General features: G+C 34.9%; 2 protein-coding genes across 2 annotated transcripts; one reads left to right on the forward strand and one right to left on the reverse strand.

Moving 5' to 3' along the window:
* Nucleotides 1–1211: 1211 nt before the first annotated feature.
* PAP15 (purple acid phosphatase 15) lies at nt 1212–6071 on the reverse strand. Its single transcript, XM_047304968.2, has 7 exons — nt 5651–6071; nt 4996–5187; nt 4423–4756; nt 4091–4308; nt 2991–3181; nt 2432–2713; nt 1212–1855 (listed from the first exon to the last, which is right to left on the reverse strand). The coding sequence occupies exons 1-7, from the start codon at nt 5922–5924 to the stop codon at nt 1709–1711; spliced, it is 1638 nt and encodes a 545-aa protein (XP_047160924.1). The 5' UTR covers nt 5925–6071; the 3' UTR covers nt 1212–1708.
* Nucleotides 6072–8943: 2872 nt separating this feature from the next.
* Nucleotides 8944–10119, forward strand: LOC124831074 (uncharacterized). Its single transcript, XM_047304963.2, has one exon. It carries the CDS (start codon nt 8944–8946, stop codon nt 10117–10119), a length of 1176 nt encoding a protein of 391 aa, XP_047160919.2.
* Nucleotides 10120–16919: the final 6800 nt, after the last annotated feature.

The following is a 16919-nucleotide window of genomic DNA, read 5'->3' on the forward strand; positions in this document are numbered from 1 at the left end:
TACTTGAGAAATAATCGCGCAATAATGTCATCTCCTTCTGTTATATTTTCCCTATGATGATTGTCGTTTCTTGCTTTACGCCTGCACTGTGGTGCATAATGGCCCAACTTCCCACATACGAAGCAATTTCCTTTCTTCTTAAAGGTGGAGTTAGATGTGTTGGGACGAGACTTTTGAAAATAATTTTTTCCATAGTGATTAGGTTTATGTTCGTACCTTTTTGGAGCAGGTCTGTCTTTTACCATGTTTGCTTTTGCAGACAAAGCTTTGGCCCTCACAACAACACACTCTTTCATGTTGGTATCTTCAATAATTATGTCAGTGATCAGCTCTAAAAGTGACATTTACTTGTGTTTGTGTTTCAGTTGTTGCTTGTAATCAGTCCAGGAAGGCGGTAGTTTCTCGATTGGAAGCTCTAAAACAAATTCATCTAGTAGAAGAACATTCTCCGTTTTGATATCTTCGAGCAACTTGTGGTACTCATTAATTTGTGACTTTATGTCATTGTCTTCAACCATTTTCCAGAGATAGTAAGTCCCAATAATGAACCTTTGTCTGACAATACCATCAACAATGTATTTGAGAATTAATGAATCACAAATGTCTTTCGCTTCCTTATAGGAACAATACACATCGAACAAATCGTTAGAGAGTGCACTAAGTAAAGTATGTCAGCATATCTTGTTTGCATGAACATAATCTTCAACTTGTTTCAAATTTTGAGGGAGACTAGAGTTAGGTTTTGAAAATGAAAGAGCAAAGACTTCATACATGTCTAAGAGGGTTGACACACGTTCTTGCCAACGTCGAAAATTCTGACCAAAGAAGACTTCAATTTTTTATACATCCGAAAAAGGTTTCGAGAAGACCGTCTGCGTTTCGAAAATAATATTTTGATTCTCTGGATTGAGTTGTTATTATCAGCCACAAATCCTTAAGATTGTTGTAGAAGATGAGAATAAAAGAATAAAGATCACGAACAAAGGATTTCCTAAGGATCATTGTTTTTAAGAACTTATCTGCAGTGTATTGCATAAGCCCCCAAGATACAACATGAACTTCTCAGAATTTCTGACGATCCCAGAACTAAGAAGGATCTCTAAAAAAAAGTATAAAATAAATCCAAAAAATATTTAGGAAAAGAAGAAAAGAGAAATAATGAAACTAATAGAAGAGAGAATGAGAGAAGAGTGATTTCTGATGATGATGTATATTGAAGTAAATAAAGTGCTTATTTATAGTATGAAAAGGAGTGATCCAAGAAAAAAAAATCTTGCGGAAAAAGCTTCTCGAAACTGATTTCGTGTCTTGGAGATGAACGAAACACTCTTTGAACATGAATGATCCAGAGCGAGACTTGCGGATGAGTGGTTTTGACCACTTGGAGTTGCGACCTTCCAACATTTCTTGAGGAACGTGAACAACCAAACCAACTTAGATATTTTCCAATATCAATATAACGGCAGCGTAGGCACTCTTTTTTATAACATTTTTCACTTTCATTTTATCAAAATACTGAGGATTTACGTTACTTTTTGTTAAACATTCTGAACATTGATCGTTACCAAAAAAGAGTGTTGACCTACGAGTGCTAGGTAGCATATGTTAATGCTAGTGACATTTAGCGCACTTTGTGGTTTCCACAGAGGTTAATATTCAGCTGTTGTGACATATTCATTAATTACACCAAATGAACTCCTTGTGCCTCTTAAATCGAAGTAGTAAAATCTCCGCACACACTCCGAGGAACAGCACATATATCAGGTTGTCTCACTATGTAAATTTGATCCCCAACTTCCTTGTACGAGTCCTGATTACGATACCAAGTCCACAAAGCCCACGTTTCATTTTTGACCTGCATGACACATTGAAACACCACAGATGAGTGAAAATTCTGATACTTTCTTCAGCCAATTTGCGGTTCCACAAGCTAGTAACGCAAATGCCCTAAGAGGTCAAAAAATTAAAAAAATATATACAATTTGCAACTATTTGACTCCTCTAAAGTGAGGGAAGTACATTTTAGAATATAAAGTACAATAATAACCCTTTATTAAATATAAATTGTTGAGATTGTATTTATCTTCAAATTTTGTATAGTGTATATGATTTTATCGTATTACTAAACAGTTGATTATCCGATCAATGATTGTGAGTATGCTTTATTCAGAAAGTTTATATATTTTTCATTTAAAAGAAACCAAATCCAGTGTAATACAATTTTGAAAGGTTGTATAATCTCAGAAGTGTTATTTAGCTTTAGCAACACAGTAGCATTCTAGCGTAACAAACGTGATATAAAAAAGCTTTATACGTGTAACTATCCACCAGTTCATTAATGTTTAGTACGCACAACTGCTAGTATGGATTTATTGAATATAAATGAAACTTGTACCACCATGCTTGGGGTGAGGTAGGAAAGGAGTGGTACCTCTAAAATCCCATAGCCAAAGCTAGTTTCTCTGAAAGCACTGTAATCTGGCTGGTGATCCCAACAGAACTCACTCTCTTGGTCAAATGTAAAATTTGTTGCACAAAAGCCACCCATAAAATGATCAGGAGTACTTAATGGATCAGGACAATGACCAGGCTCGTCTGCAAATTTGATTGCCATCTTCTCTCTGTTACCCCCATCCCCAACTGCAATATGCACAGGACCACAGGGATTTAAACTGTAATTGTAAACCCGATTGGACCTCTCATAAGCATGAACCTGTAATTCAATTTAAGTAAAAAGCATAAGCTTAGGCTTAATTCATATATGTTTGACTAAGCACACGTGCATATATGCGTTAAGCAGATCAGACAATACGTATTCCAATTTGATTCAGAAAAAACAATCATTAATCATTTGATAACCAGATATTCAGATTGCTTTTATTTAATTATTATATGCTGCAATACGAACACAGGTTAAGCTTTTAGAATGTAAAAGAACAAACCAAAATTGATTATCGTCATTTAATTTATTAGGACTAAGGATGACTCACATGTCCATTAAATACTATATCCACACCATGCGAGTATAACAGGTTTTCCATCTCCACCCTCATGCACTCTGCTTCTTTATAATGAACTTCATAAGAACTATACCATGGTGGATGCCAAGTAGCTATAAGCCAGGGAGTTATTGATCTATCAACACTTGCCAGATCCCTCTCCAGCCATTTGTATTGTTCACCTGCCATAGTAATAAGCATCGCAGGTAACACGCAGCAGGAAATAAACGAGTCAACAGCACTTGAATTGATTACAATGTAAATTTTAAACACATTCAAGCACCATTTAATTGTTCTATCCACTATCACTGATAATTTATACTTGCCTATATTTCTACATCTTATATCTTCTCCTTGTTCGCTTTGATTGTAACTTGTAATAACAAAATCACATTGCTGCACTTTCAAATTTTAGGCCATGTGTTAGGCTTCTTTTGATTGAATTTCTGAATCAAGGCAAGAGTATTAGACAAGAAAATTTTCTTCCACATTCAGGTTAAAATGTGCTTGTCATTCATATCATACAAAATACATGGTCAATCAAAGTAGTTTTACTAGTAGTAGTACGTAAGTGGATCCAAATATATGACAAACTCAAATTACATTCCACATTCTTGAGAAGCAGGGGTAAAATGAAGTTTCACAAGGGTCATCCTCTTAGCTCGTTATCTTTTCATTTTCAGTTGTATTTACTCGGATGGTCCAAGTTTAAAAGTAACGTACAATGAAGTTTCACGAGGGTCATTCTCTTGGCTCGTTGTCTTTTCATTTTAAGTTGCAGTATCTAATCTGGTGGTGCTAGCTTAAAAGTAATTGGCCCACTAGTGTTGACAATTAACGGATAGGAACTTGGGTATTATGGGTACTCAAGTCCCACATCAAATAGCATGGCTCTGGTACAGTATTTAAGTATTTGGTTCATCTTCTTTTACTGGTTAACATTTCTTGCAATATTGTATCTGATCTGTTGTCTCTCGAACAAGGACTGAAAAGTGTGCCTACTGAATCAATAATACTAAGAAGTGACAAATCAATAAATCAATTAAAACAAAATTGACATCACCGTGTAAAGGGGTAGAACAAGGAAATACCGTTTTTATAATAATTAATATAAGCTCCGAGCATAATAAAATGAATGCCCCCAGCATTGAAAGAGTAGTATAATGTGGATAAAGATCCACTTTCTTCAGAGGGGAATGCAAACCTAGAACTGTAGGCTACAAATGTCTTGTTATCGGCCTGTTCTTCTGTTTCATGATTTCCTTCTACCACCATTATTGGAACTTTAGAAATTAGGTTTTGCATAAACCTGGAATCATTCAGTTATGGTACCATAAGAAGATATAATATAAAATATAATGTCACGGTGTTCTTTTGTCAGCCTTAAACTATTGTCTTGAAATTATACAATTTGTCTACGTACCTTCCCCAATAGTCCCATCGAGGCTGGTATGATTCATGTATAGGACTTTGTGGAAACGTGCATTTATAACAGTCCGCGCCAGTTCCATTTGTGAGATACAGATTCGCATAGGATACATCACCAATCAATAGAAGAAGATCAGGTTCATTATTAGTCAGGTGACCTATGGTAGTAGTTGTATTATAAGTGAGACCAAGATCTCCTACTATAGCTACTTTGCCAGGGTAGCTATGTGGACCAGAAATTGGCATGGTCCTGAAATAGTTTATATCACTCATGGCTTGGAGTGAAGGATCTCCACATTGATAATAGTACAGTGTGCTTGGTTCCAATCCTACATATACAGTAAAAAGTACAGTAACATATAGTAGTTGTATTTAAGTAAGAGCACGCGAAACTTGCATACAATTAGTTCAAGAAAAATGGACAAAGTTCTTTGAATAACATAATACACAGGGTGTATAGACAACACATTACTATAATTTGACATAAAAACACTGAAATAGAAACAATGATATGGACAGTCCCTAAAATTGAACTCTTTCTAGGAAAGAAATGGGGAAAAAATATCACCTATGAGTCGAACGTGATGGATAATTCCAGAAGTGTAATTCCGAAGGCCATCGAAAGGATAGAGCTGGTTGTAGATGAGAGATTCACCTCTAGCTTCATGCACTAAATCAAATCTTGAAGTTCCATATTGGACGACACTTGCGACAGTCTTTGGGTCTAAAGGCTTGATGTCGAAACCAATTTGAAACTCCCCTGTTATTATCATATCACCATCAAGAAAACCATCATGAATTACACCACCCTTGGATTAAAAATATCCAAACCCAATTTACTTCATGTTCAATTGACTTATTATGTGTGTTTCGAATTCGCGTTATATGACTCAAAATCACACAAAAATACAAGCTAACATGATCTTAGATGAAAACCCACATTAAATTCTTCTCAAAAAGTTGATTCTACCCTAAGAACTGATTTCAATGTTAAACAGATTTAGATAGCCTTTGAACTGGATAAACTAAACGTATACTCAACTATACTACGAACTTCTTATTATGATAGCATTCAAACATAAATTACACACCTAAAATCAATTATACTCGCGATCATGAACTGCTTTAGACTCTTTTGCAGGTCGAATTCGTCCCTAGACTTCTTCATTTATCATGATTTAAAATCATAGCTATATTACTATATATAGTCTATCCCGAGATACCTGTAATCCATGAGATCCAAACAGAGTCATGGGTGGTGGAGAGAGACAGAGAGATCTGTTCGGGCTGGAAACCCTGAACGCGGCGGCGAACGCGGGGATCGGAGGGCGGCAAGTCGACGGCGCCGAGCAAGGAGCGGTCGAAGGGAACGGTGACAGGATGAAAGGGACCTTCGAGAGTGGAGGGAACGCGGCAGTAAGCGAAAGCTGCTAGGAGATTGAGCAGCAGAAGAAAAGAGCGATTGAAATGAAGAAAGGAAAAAGCAATTGAGGACATTGCAGAATCGAAAGGCTGAACGAGTTTCCATCGGCCAGAAGGAATGTGATAATATTTGTAATGGTGTTGAGTGTGGGGAAGAGTCAGAACGTGGTAGGAGCGGAATATTTCGGAACTGGGAGTGAAGTACTTCTGATATTTCAGTTAAAAGTAAAGAGCAGTGTAAACAGCTTAGAATATTTGTTGTATGCAACATGTTTTGTTTGAAAGCAGTTTCGTACACCTCCCGATTTTTATCTTGGACCTCTAAAACATTAAAAGTGTCATTATCAACTTGTGCACCTCTAAAATACTAAAAGTATCAGCGAAAGCCAATTAAAAAATTTATTTAATCGGTATTTGAATACAGTTAAGGTTTTTTTCTTTTTTTTTTCTTTTTATTTGTTAATATTATTATTAATAATAATAAAACATATTAAAAATATTAAAATTTAGTATTTTAAATTAAAAAACTAAATTAAGAAATTATTTATTTAAATTTCATAATAAAAAATTATTGTTTTAATATAATAAATATTTAATTAATTTAATATTTTTCATACAATTAAATATATATTAATATTTTAATTTATAAAATATTATTTATTAAAATAAATAAATAAATAATATTATAAAATTAAAAACAAAAAAACCTTTAGAAAAAAATATGTTAACCGTATCTACAGTTAACACATTCAATTTGAATTATTCAATGCTAACCGTATTTGAAAATATTATTAACATATCTTTTTCAACTTTTTTTTTAATTTGTATTATGTTTTTCTTAAATAAATAATATTTTAATTTAAAATATTAAATTTATTTTTTAATTTTTTAATATTATTATTTTTTTATTATGATTATTAAATAAAAAAAAGTTAAAGAAAAATTAAAAGAAAAAATTCTTAAACGAAAGGCGGTTAAAGGTTTTATCGTTTTTTAAATTTTATATATTTTATTTATTTTTTTATTATTATTATAATTATTATTAATATTATTATTATTATTTTTAATTACTATTATTATTTTTAATTATTATTATTATTATTTTTAATTATTATTTTTTATTATTATTATTAAATAAAAAAAGTAAAAAAAAAATTTGAACGCCTGTAAATTTCTTATTGGCTTTCGAATAAGTAAATTTTTTGAACGTCGGTGAATATATTTTTGATATTTTGAAGTACAGGATAAAAATTTAATTTGAAGTGTAGGAGGAACCGCTTCTTGTTTGATGTATATTAACTAAATTAACAATATATTAATATTATTATTTTAATAAGCACTAGTGTCAATACTAACTATTTCTATAATATTATATTAGTATGTATACTTACCAATTAATATTTGAGTAGAGACCAAATAAGATTTATGTTTACAATGTGTTTGAACTTTTCTTTAATATATAAAAATATTGGAATCGTGAATGGTATGTTTATAACATTGATATTTGGGTTAAATATGTTTTTAGTCCCTAAATTATTGGCCGTTTCTGGTTTTCGTCCCTCTTCCAAAGTAAGGTACAATTTGGTCCTCATTCTTTAGAAAAACGTTCGTTTTAGTCCTCAAAATTTTGTTTTTAGTCCTCAAAACGTTCGTTTTTTCGACTAAAACGAACGTTTTTTAAAGATTGAGGACCAAATTGTACCTTACTTTGGAAGAGGGACGAAAACCAAAAACGGTCAATAGTTTAGGGACTAAAAACATATTTAACCCTTGATATTTATAATATCTCATTTTAATATTATAAAACTATTAAAATAAACATTACATATATGATGATAGAACAAAAACTACATATTTCTGATGAACAAATTTTTCTATTTGAAGAATAAAAGAAACTATCTATATTGTTATTTCACTCTCGACCTCACGTTGAGACAACTAAAACAATGTTCTCCGTAAGCTCACATCATTCAAGGTGATCATCGCAAAAGAGAAAACACAGAGAGACAAACAACACAAAATTAAGGTAAGCTAGAGTAAACAACAACATTATAAAACAATTATTAAATTAATCATGAAATACAATTTCAATACAAGGAATCACACACATAATACACATTTAACTATCAATAGACTTGACTCATGCAGATATAATATGAATGTCGAGTTACAGTGGTTCATGCACTTATGGTGACGTCCAACAATACCAATTCAAATCCAAATTCAAACACCAACCTATGTCATCCACAAGGTTAGTCTGTCAACACCTATGTCCCTGACTGGCGACCATATATAAACTAGGACCTTCTGCTACTCTCTACCACATAACAATCTATCTCTACTTGAGATTGAGGTTATTCAGAGCGTTAGAATAAACCCCGGATTAACTTCATACATTCATACAACAACAATAATGCAAGGCACCACTATGTAACCCCTCTACGAGGATCATGGAATTACGTCTGTTACTATGCACTTGCACGCAACCGATCGGTATTGGTATATCAGCTTCTCAGCTGGTCGGTCTCGGCAAGCCTCTTGTCGTTCGGTCTCGACAGTTGTTGAGCAGATTTAATGCACAAATAAATGTGATAACGGCTACCGTTAAACAATTAAGGTTTGCATTAATGACCATTAAGAGGTAAATTAATTTAGATTCCTTTAAACTCTATAAATAAGGGTTAGGTTTGAGGTAAAGTCAGATTCAACTGATACTACAATACGTCCTATTAGGACTTTAATATCTAACTGTAACAAACAGTTCATAAAACCACTCCTAACTTGAGCGTCAGAGTGTCTTTTGCAGGTACCTCCCCTCTTTTACAACCGAGCGGCCAATATTGAAGGTGACCGATCGGTCTAAACTGGAAGAAGACAAGCGAAGCGCACCAGTCGAAGGTTAGTGTCTCGGTCTCACAATTCACACCGAAACATTTTGGCGCCCACCGTGGGGCCGAGAGCAAGCTGAAGACACCCAATGGTGACCACAAGAAATATGGGGGAGCAGAGCACCAGAGATTTAATAAGAGAGTTACAAGCCTAGATTGAGGCATAGGCGCAGACTATACAAGCGCACGCGCATGCGCAGCAAGAGATGCGACGGAGGCATGAGGAGGAGATGAGGGCGCTAAGGGCCGAACGGGAACCTCCCGAGCGGTCCGCCTCGAATCGGGAGAATGCTAATGAGGCAAGTCATAATCACATCAACTCGAACAGTCGGGCTAGAAGGGAACCAACACCCCTGCAGACCGTTCGGCCTATCAGTTTATTGCCCTTCACGGCGACCATCATGCAAACCCCAATGCCAGAAAAGACTCCCCCCGTGTTGGATAAGTATGATGGTTCGGCTGATCCAGATAATCACTTAAGGACGTTCGGTAATGCAATGACATTCTATACAGACAGCGACCCGGTCATGTGCAGAGCCTTCTCGTTATCACTTAAGGAAGAGGCATTGGAATGGTATAACACTCTTCCTCCCAACACAGTGGATTGCTTCGCTACTGTGGAAAACCTCTTTAGGAGACAATACGCATCCAATCGGAAACAGGAGGTAACACCAGCGGATTTGGTAAATACTAAGCAGGAGAAAGGAGAAACTTTGAAGGCTTTTATGAAGAGGTATACTGAAACCTCACGACGGGTTAGAGAGATAGATCAATCTTTTATTATCAATATGCCTTCATGTATGAGACCAGGATATTTTGCGGAAAAATTGTATGCACGACCGCCAAAAACTATGGAGGAGCTACAGGAGCGAGCAGCTGAGTTCATCCGTATGGAGGAAATGCGATTGTCACAAAGGAAACGACAGCAAGAGGCTGATGTGGGCGGAAGTAGAAAGGATGGCAAACGATCGTTCGACAATAACGAAAAGAATAGGGAGTTTCCCCGGCCATTCAAATTTCACCATTATACAACCCTCAATGCACCTAGGGCAAAAGTTCTCGAAGAAGCCCTTAGCACAGAACTTCTCACACCCCGAAGGAAACCATCTCCAAGAAACGCAGATGAAAGGAAGAGTTGCCGGTACCATCAAAACCGTGGACATACTATAGAAGACTGCATCACGTTAAAAAATGAAATAGAAAATCTTATCCGGGCGGGACATCCCCGTAGGTTTATAAAGGAAGCAAGATACAGCCTCCCCAAGGAAGGATATTCGCGAAGAAGTCCCGAGCGGGCGAATAGGAAAGACGAGCGAGGGCGGGGCTATAGTCGCAGTCCCAGTCGTCATCGGGAACGGTCGGTTCGTGGATTTATCAACTAAGGAGAAACCTCCAAAACTCTATTAATGTCATGGTTATATTTTGTTTCACTTGATTTAGACTTTTGTTATTGTCCTACGCTTTCATTATGGAATAAATAAGGCCAAGTACTTGGTGCCCAATCAATCGTTCCCAAACGTTGCTAAAGAAGTGCATATCCAGCGAAAAAAGTCTCTATAAAGAGTCTGAAGAAAAAGACCGAGCGGTAAATCCCGCTCGGTCGAGAGGTAAACCCTCTCGTCAAAATTGAAGATAAAGACCAAGAGGTTAATTCCTCTATAAATATTTGAAGACCGAGCGGTAAATCCCACTCGGCGAAGAGGTAAATTCCTCTATAAAGATATGAAGACCGAGCGATAAATCCCGCTCGGCGAAGAGGTAAATTCCTCTATATAAAGATTTGAAGACCGAGCGGTAAATCCCGCTCGGCGAAGAGGTAAATTCCTCTATAAAGATTTGAAGACCGAGCGGTAAATCCCACTCGGCGAAGAGGTAAATTCCTCTATAAAGATATGAAGACCGAGCGGTAAAACCCGCTCGGCGAAGAGGTAAATTCCTCTATAAAGATTTGAAGACCGAGCGGTAAATCCCACTCGGCGAAGAGGTAAATTCCTCTATAAAGATATGAAGACCGAGCGGTAAATTCCACTCGGCGAAGAGGTAAATTCCTCTATAAAGATATGAAGACCGAGCGGTAAATTCCACTCGGTGAAGAGGTAAATTCCTCTATAAAGATTTGAAGACAGAGCGGTAAATTCCACTCGGCGAAGAGGTAAATTCCTCTATAAAGATTCAAAGACCGAGCGGTAAATCCCACTCGACGAAGAGGTAAATTCCTCTATAAAGAATTGCAAACCGAGCGGTAAAACCCGCTAGGCGAAAAGTACAGGTAACAGGATCCGGCAAATCACAACCGAGAGGTAAATCCCTCTTGTCAAAGTTGAAAACAAAGACCGAGTGGTAAATCCCACTCGGCTGAGAGGTAAAACCCTCTCGTCAAAGATGAAGCCAAAGACTGAGAGGAAAATCTTTCTCAACCGAACGGTTTTTCCTCTCATCAACCGGGAAGCTCTTATAACAAGGACTATCAAGTACGCAGCCAGATTCAATACATGAAATCGTTCGGCCTAAAAAGGATATAACGACTTGAAGCACATGGAGAACAATATGTTCAATACAACGAGAACAATCTCCCTGAAACTCATAAGTCCTATAGTTAACCGTTCGACTAAAGCCGAACGATTAACTCGGACTTGGGGGGCTTATGTTACTATGCACTTGCACGCAACCGATCAGTATTGGTATATCAGCTTCTCAGCCGGTCGGTCTCGGCAAGCCTCTTGTCGTTCGGTCTCGACAGTTGTTGAGCAGATTTAATGCACAAATAAATGTGATAACGGCTACCGTTAAACAATTAAGGTTTGCATTAATGACCATTAAGAGGTAAATTAATTTAGATTCCTTTAAACTCTATAAATAAGGGTTAGGTTTGAGGTAAAGTCAGATTCAACTGATACTACAATACGCCTATTAGGACTTCAATATCTAACTGTAACAAACAGTTCATAAAACCACTCCTAACTTGAGCGTCGGAGTGTCTTTTGCAGGTACCTCCCCTCTTTTACAACCGAGCGGCCAATATTGAAGGTGACCGATCAGTCTAAACTGGAAGAAGACAAGCGAAGCGCACTAGTCGAAGGTTAGTGTCTCGGTCTCACAATTCACACCGAAACAACGTCCATCAATTATCCAATTCATTCACAAACTACTCATCACAATATTAATATACATCATTTTCATTCTCATATACATCATATATATATATATATATATATATATATATATATATATATATATATATATCCATTTAGTTCCACATTGCATACCAAAACATGAGACTGTTGATCATATATTAAAGAATTAGAAACACACCTACAAATCATCAAAAATCACAAAATAACACAATTTTCTTCATAGCATCTTGATACCCAAAGTAGGCAAGGAAAATGGCTTGGAAACCCTCACCAATAGCTCTAAAACGGTACAAAACCCCTAAAACGACCTAAAGAATGTCCAAAACTGATACCCGGAACCTCAGATTTGGTATTTCCAAAACTTGAAAAAGAAACCAAAATTGGTGCGGTAGCTTTCAACGCGCAGAAGCTACCCTTCAATGCCAGAGCCACTAGAATGGTGGCGCTCAACGCCAAAAAACTACCCCTCAACGCCATATCAGTTGATAAGGCACTATTTTTATGGACTTTGACACACTTGAGACTTGTTCTAATGATCAAATGAATTCCTTACACACTAAAATTGATGCAAAAACATATTTAGAATTAAAAAAAAGTACCCATTTGATTATTAGACCCAAAATTAGGTGCATTAAGTCCATTTGACAGCTCCACAAGTACCTAAACTCAAAACAACACTTACTAATCCTATGTCAGTTTACCAACTGCATAACCAAGTCTAATTATGCTTTTTAGCACCTCCAACACCTTAGTTTCCTTCCAAACTTGTTACCATAAAGCTAAAGAGCATAAATTTTGATGATGTCTTAAAGTCAAGTCTTAAGTGCTCTTGTTACAGGAAGATATTCATGAAGACTTGTTTTTATATTAAAGCTTTGTATTTTAGTATATTGAGACTCTCATTCTAACATACAAAGAATAAAAAGTAAAGTGTATTTTTGAAATTTTTGTCTACAGTGTGTGATGATAAGTTTTCTAGGGTTTGCGGAACCCTTGTGCTATGGCTTTGAGAACTTGACGCATTGGCATAGAACGAGAACTTTCACTAGAGTGTGATTGAGTATTGTTGTTGTTGTTGAGTTGAAAGCTTGTCATCCTTTGTGAAGATTCAAAGGAGGTATTCATCCTTTGTGAAGATTCAAAGGAGGTGTTCATCCTTTGTGAAGATTCAAAGGAGGTGGTCATCCTTTGTGAAGCATTCGGAGGAGGTGTTCATCCTTTGTGGATTACAGGAGAAATGGGTTTCATCTTTTGGGGGGTAACAAGAGAGGTGTTCTAGCCTTCAACTTGTTTATTTTCTTTATGATTGTAACAGTTTGTTGGTTTATGCTAATGAAGCATTAATTCTCAGTTGAGATTAACAACTGGATGTAGGATCTATTTGACCTGAATCAGGATAAAAATTACTTGTGCAATTTTCTCTCTTCCTTACTCTTTTAATTTGTTTAAATTGTTTTAAGGAATTTATATTTACTTTGAGAAAATTATTAAAAGAACGATTTGCGATAAGAAACCAATTCACCCCCTCTTGGTTTGTTGAACGTGTTAATCATTCCGCTACATCACTCTGACACTTGCTATTTCAAAATCTCACCATACAAAACCTCATTTTTTACCAAAAACACTTAACCACTCATCCTATAAACAACATTAATCATTCTACACTAAACTTTTCTCATTTGACAAGTTAGACAAGTCCTAATATGTCTCCTAATACACTCCCAACTATCAAATACAGTCCCCACTTCCTATCTCAAATTCTCATTAGTCAAAACCTCTTTTTTACATTAAATATACCTCCAACTTCAACAATAACCCCCTTACATGTTTCATACCAGATTTCATTCAATTAAACAATGCTAACAAGTCTAAAATAACCTCATAACAACATTCAAACAGTTCCTTCATCACTTCAACACCTACTTTTAAAATTCACCTATCAAAACCCCTATTTTAACCTTAAAACCTAAGCAGAAGAACACTTCTTTAAACCAATCACTTTGCATTCACTTCCAAGCATTAAAATAACTTCATTACACATAATCAATACAATTTTAAATATCACAAACATACAATTCCAACATACCAACAAAACATGTTCAAATCATCAACTACATATAATCTTTATAAACCCAAACATATATAGAAATTTCTCAAAATTTAACTACTATACACAAAGATACAAATTCTTATAATATAATCACAAACTAAAACAAAAGTTATAGCTTCCCTTACCTAAGAAAACTTCTGCAGCTCTGAAAACTCCAATCGTTGTTTCCACTGCAAGAAATTCCTAGAAAGGTCTGCAAATCACCGATTGGTGATTGAAGACAATTTTTAGAACCTCGATTGAACCAAGAATCAAGGGGAAAACACTTTTGACACATGCAAAATAAATTTCCTTGCATGATCAAGAACCGAGATTAAAAGGAGAAAAGAGATAGAAACTTACCTGCTCTATGACACAAAATGATCGGCTAGAAATGTAGACATCGTCGCCGTGATCAATTAGACACCTCCTAATTGTTAAAGAGATGACTTATGAGTCAAAACTCTTAGAGAGAAGATAAAGAATTCTAGATAAGTAGTTTCTAGAAAAATGATATGTTTTAACATAATGAAACTCGTTTATAACAAAATTATTTATAATAAAACTATTTAATATTAAAATAACCGAGTCTCACTATTTTTAGACTACCACCACTTCTAAAATACCATTTTATGGAATTTTACAATATTTCATCAAAAAATAAAAACTATTAATATAACAAATAATTCTTTTTACTAATTCTATTATTAGATAAAATAAACATACAAAGAAAGATATTTTACGTGATAAAAAATATTAAATTATATAATTTAATTTAAGGATAACAAATACATTTCGTGGAAAAAAGTTTTATTGTCGTTAAACAAATTTAATATAAATAAAAAAACAAGTATTTAATATAATTAAATATTCAAAATTGAAGTTAAATATTATTAATTTTAATTTGAGTTTTAAAGTAAAAAAAACTACAATTTCTTTTTCTTTTTCCTGTTTTTTTTTTCGTAATTGTCTTCTACTTTCCGTCTATACCTATAATTAGTAAGGGTTAAAACTAAGTAATAATAAGATGAAGAAAACGAAATAAAATTAATAAATGAATAAAAATGAGAGTAATATTAAAACTCTGAACAATTTTGACAATAAATATTATCGAGTTAAATATGTTTTTAGTCCCTAAACTATTAAGCGATTTTGGGTTTCGTCCCTCTTCGAAAGGTCTGTTTATTTTAGTCATCTTAGTTTTGAAACTCTTATGTTTAGTCTTTAAAATTGAACGACGTCAAATTTTTGTATGAGATGGCTAAAGGTGAGCCAGGTGTGTACCACGTTTTTTCTTTTTTTTTTCTCAAATATTTGCCACGTTTTTCTCAAACCCTTCCTTCTTCTCTCCCAATCACTCAAAACGTCCGCTCCTCTCTTTCACATTCACTCCCAATTGTAGGAACTGCCAGCGAATAACTTATATTCTTTTGAGTGAAACATTCTGCGCTGTTAACCCCGTGAACCCTACCGTTATTATCTTTCTCTATTTTCATCTTCGGTTGCAGGAGTTGCTGCTCAGTATTGTGACCAATCTGCAACCTCCAAATCTCGAACTCAGGCGCGCATTTTGTTTCGATTTCGACATCTCTAACTGCTGGACGATCCTCGGAGATGCATTCCGTTTCCGATGAAGGATTCTTCATAGGAGCATTGGCAGTCGCCGACGGCCGCTTATCTAATCCGAAGAGAAAATCTGGATTTGGCGATGTCGTATGTAACACCCAAATAATTTAAAGGGTATTACTAGTAGTAGAGACTAAATTAATTTGGTATCTGATATAAACAATCAAACTTTATTTCAATTCCTCCAAAGTATAATTCCAAACTTACAAACTTTAAACAATATAGTCTTCACCACTTAACATAAATTCGAAATTCAACTTATAAGTCTTACCCAACATATTTTTCCAATACAAATTTATTCTTTTTACAAAAATCCCTGAAAGTTTTTCCCACATCTCTCTCATCATCTCTAAGCTTTTTCAACCGCATCTGCAACATTATCTGTTCACATATAACATGAGTTATATGATCACAGCACAAACAAATAAGGGTAAGCCAACCATATCATATAATCATTAAACTTACTTATAATATAAATGTTTCAATCATGTATTTCTGCAATTTATAAATACCATTATCCCGATGTCATTAATTCATCATCTTTCTCATTTTCATAAACCTTCCAAGTATACCATGCTTACTCACGAAGCCTTATGGTCAGACCGCTCTCTGCCTGCTTCCTTAAACCTTACCTGTATACTATGTCTTACTTTCTGAAGCCTTATGGTCAGACCTCTCTCTGTCTGCTTCTATAAAACTTACGAATCATATGTTTATGTCAAAGCCTTATGGTACCACTTTCTGCCTGCTTTCATAAACCTCGGGTGTTACTTTGCTCATATCAAGCTCTCATGGTATAAACCGAACATACTACTCCAATAGTAAACATCATTTCATAAGTAATGATTTCTTATATCCACTCCAACATTTCATCAAATCAACAATTCATACCCTCTTATCCACCTAACTCAATCATGTTTATTCTTTAATCATAAATTGACAATAACACATTTTGGTGTCAATAAATTAAACATATTGCCAGATATCATACTTCATATTATAAACTCATTTTTCCCATAACGAGTATAACTCAACATATTTTCACCAATCAAAGGTCATAGATCAGCCAAAATACATCAATATATCTTAGGAACTACATATTAAAGTTTGGGCTCAATGTAACGGTAAATGAAATATATATGAAGTTTTTACCATGATAACTTAAGAACAAAAAATATAGTGTTCATCATACTTTTCAAAACTTCAAAATTTATTTCTCAACACATAGACTTCTAATTACGAATCCGAACGGTCAAATTATAGTAATATATCTTACGAATCATATATCAAATTTTCAGGTTGATCTAACGGTCAAATAGAACAGAATCTATAT

The sequence above is a fragment of the Vigna umbellata genome, chromosome 5 (assembly GCF_029865625.1).
Source record: "Vigna umbellata cultivar VRB3 chromosome 5, Vumbellata_1.0, whole genome shotgun sequence".
Classification (NCBI taxonomy): domain Eukaryota; kingdom Viridiplantae; phylum Streptophyta; class Magnoliopsida; order Fabales; family Fabaceae; genus Vigna; species Vigna umbellata.

Excerpts from the sequence above, each read along its gene's own strand:
- PAP15 (XM_047304968.2), bottom strand. The coding sequence starts at position 5,924 with ATGTCCTCAATTGCTTTTTCCTTTCTTCATTTCAATCGCTCTTTTCTT. Across the intron at positions 3,182-4,090 it reads TATTAATTATTATAAAAACG|GTGAACAATACAAATGGCTG; the intron begins GTATTTCCTTGT and ends TTACTATGGCAG. Across the intron at positions 2,714-2,990 it reads ATATAGTATTTAATGGACAT|GTTCATGCTTATGAGAGGTC; the intron begins GTGAGTCATCCT and ends ATTGAATTACAG.
- LOC124831074 (XM_047304963.2), top strand. The coding sequence starts at position 8,944 with ATGCGACGGAGGCATGAGGAGGAGATGAGGGCGCTAAGGGCCGAACGG.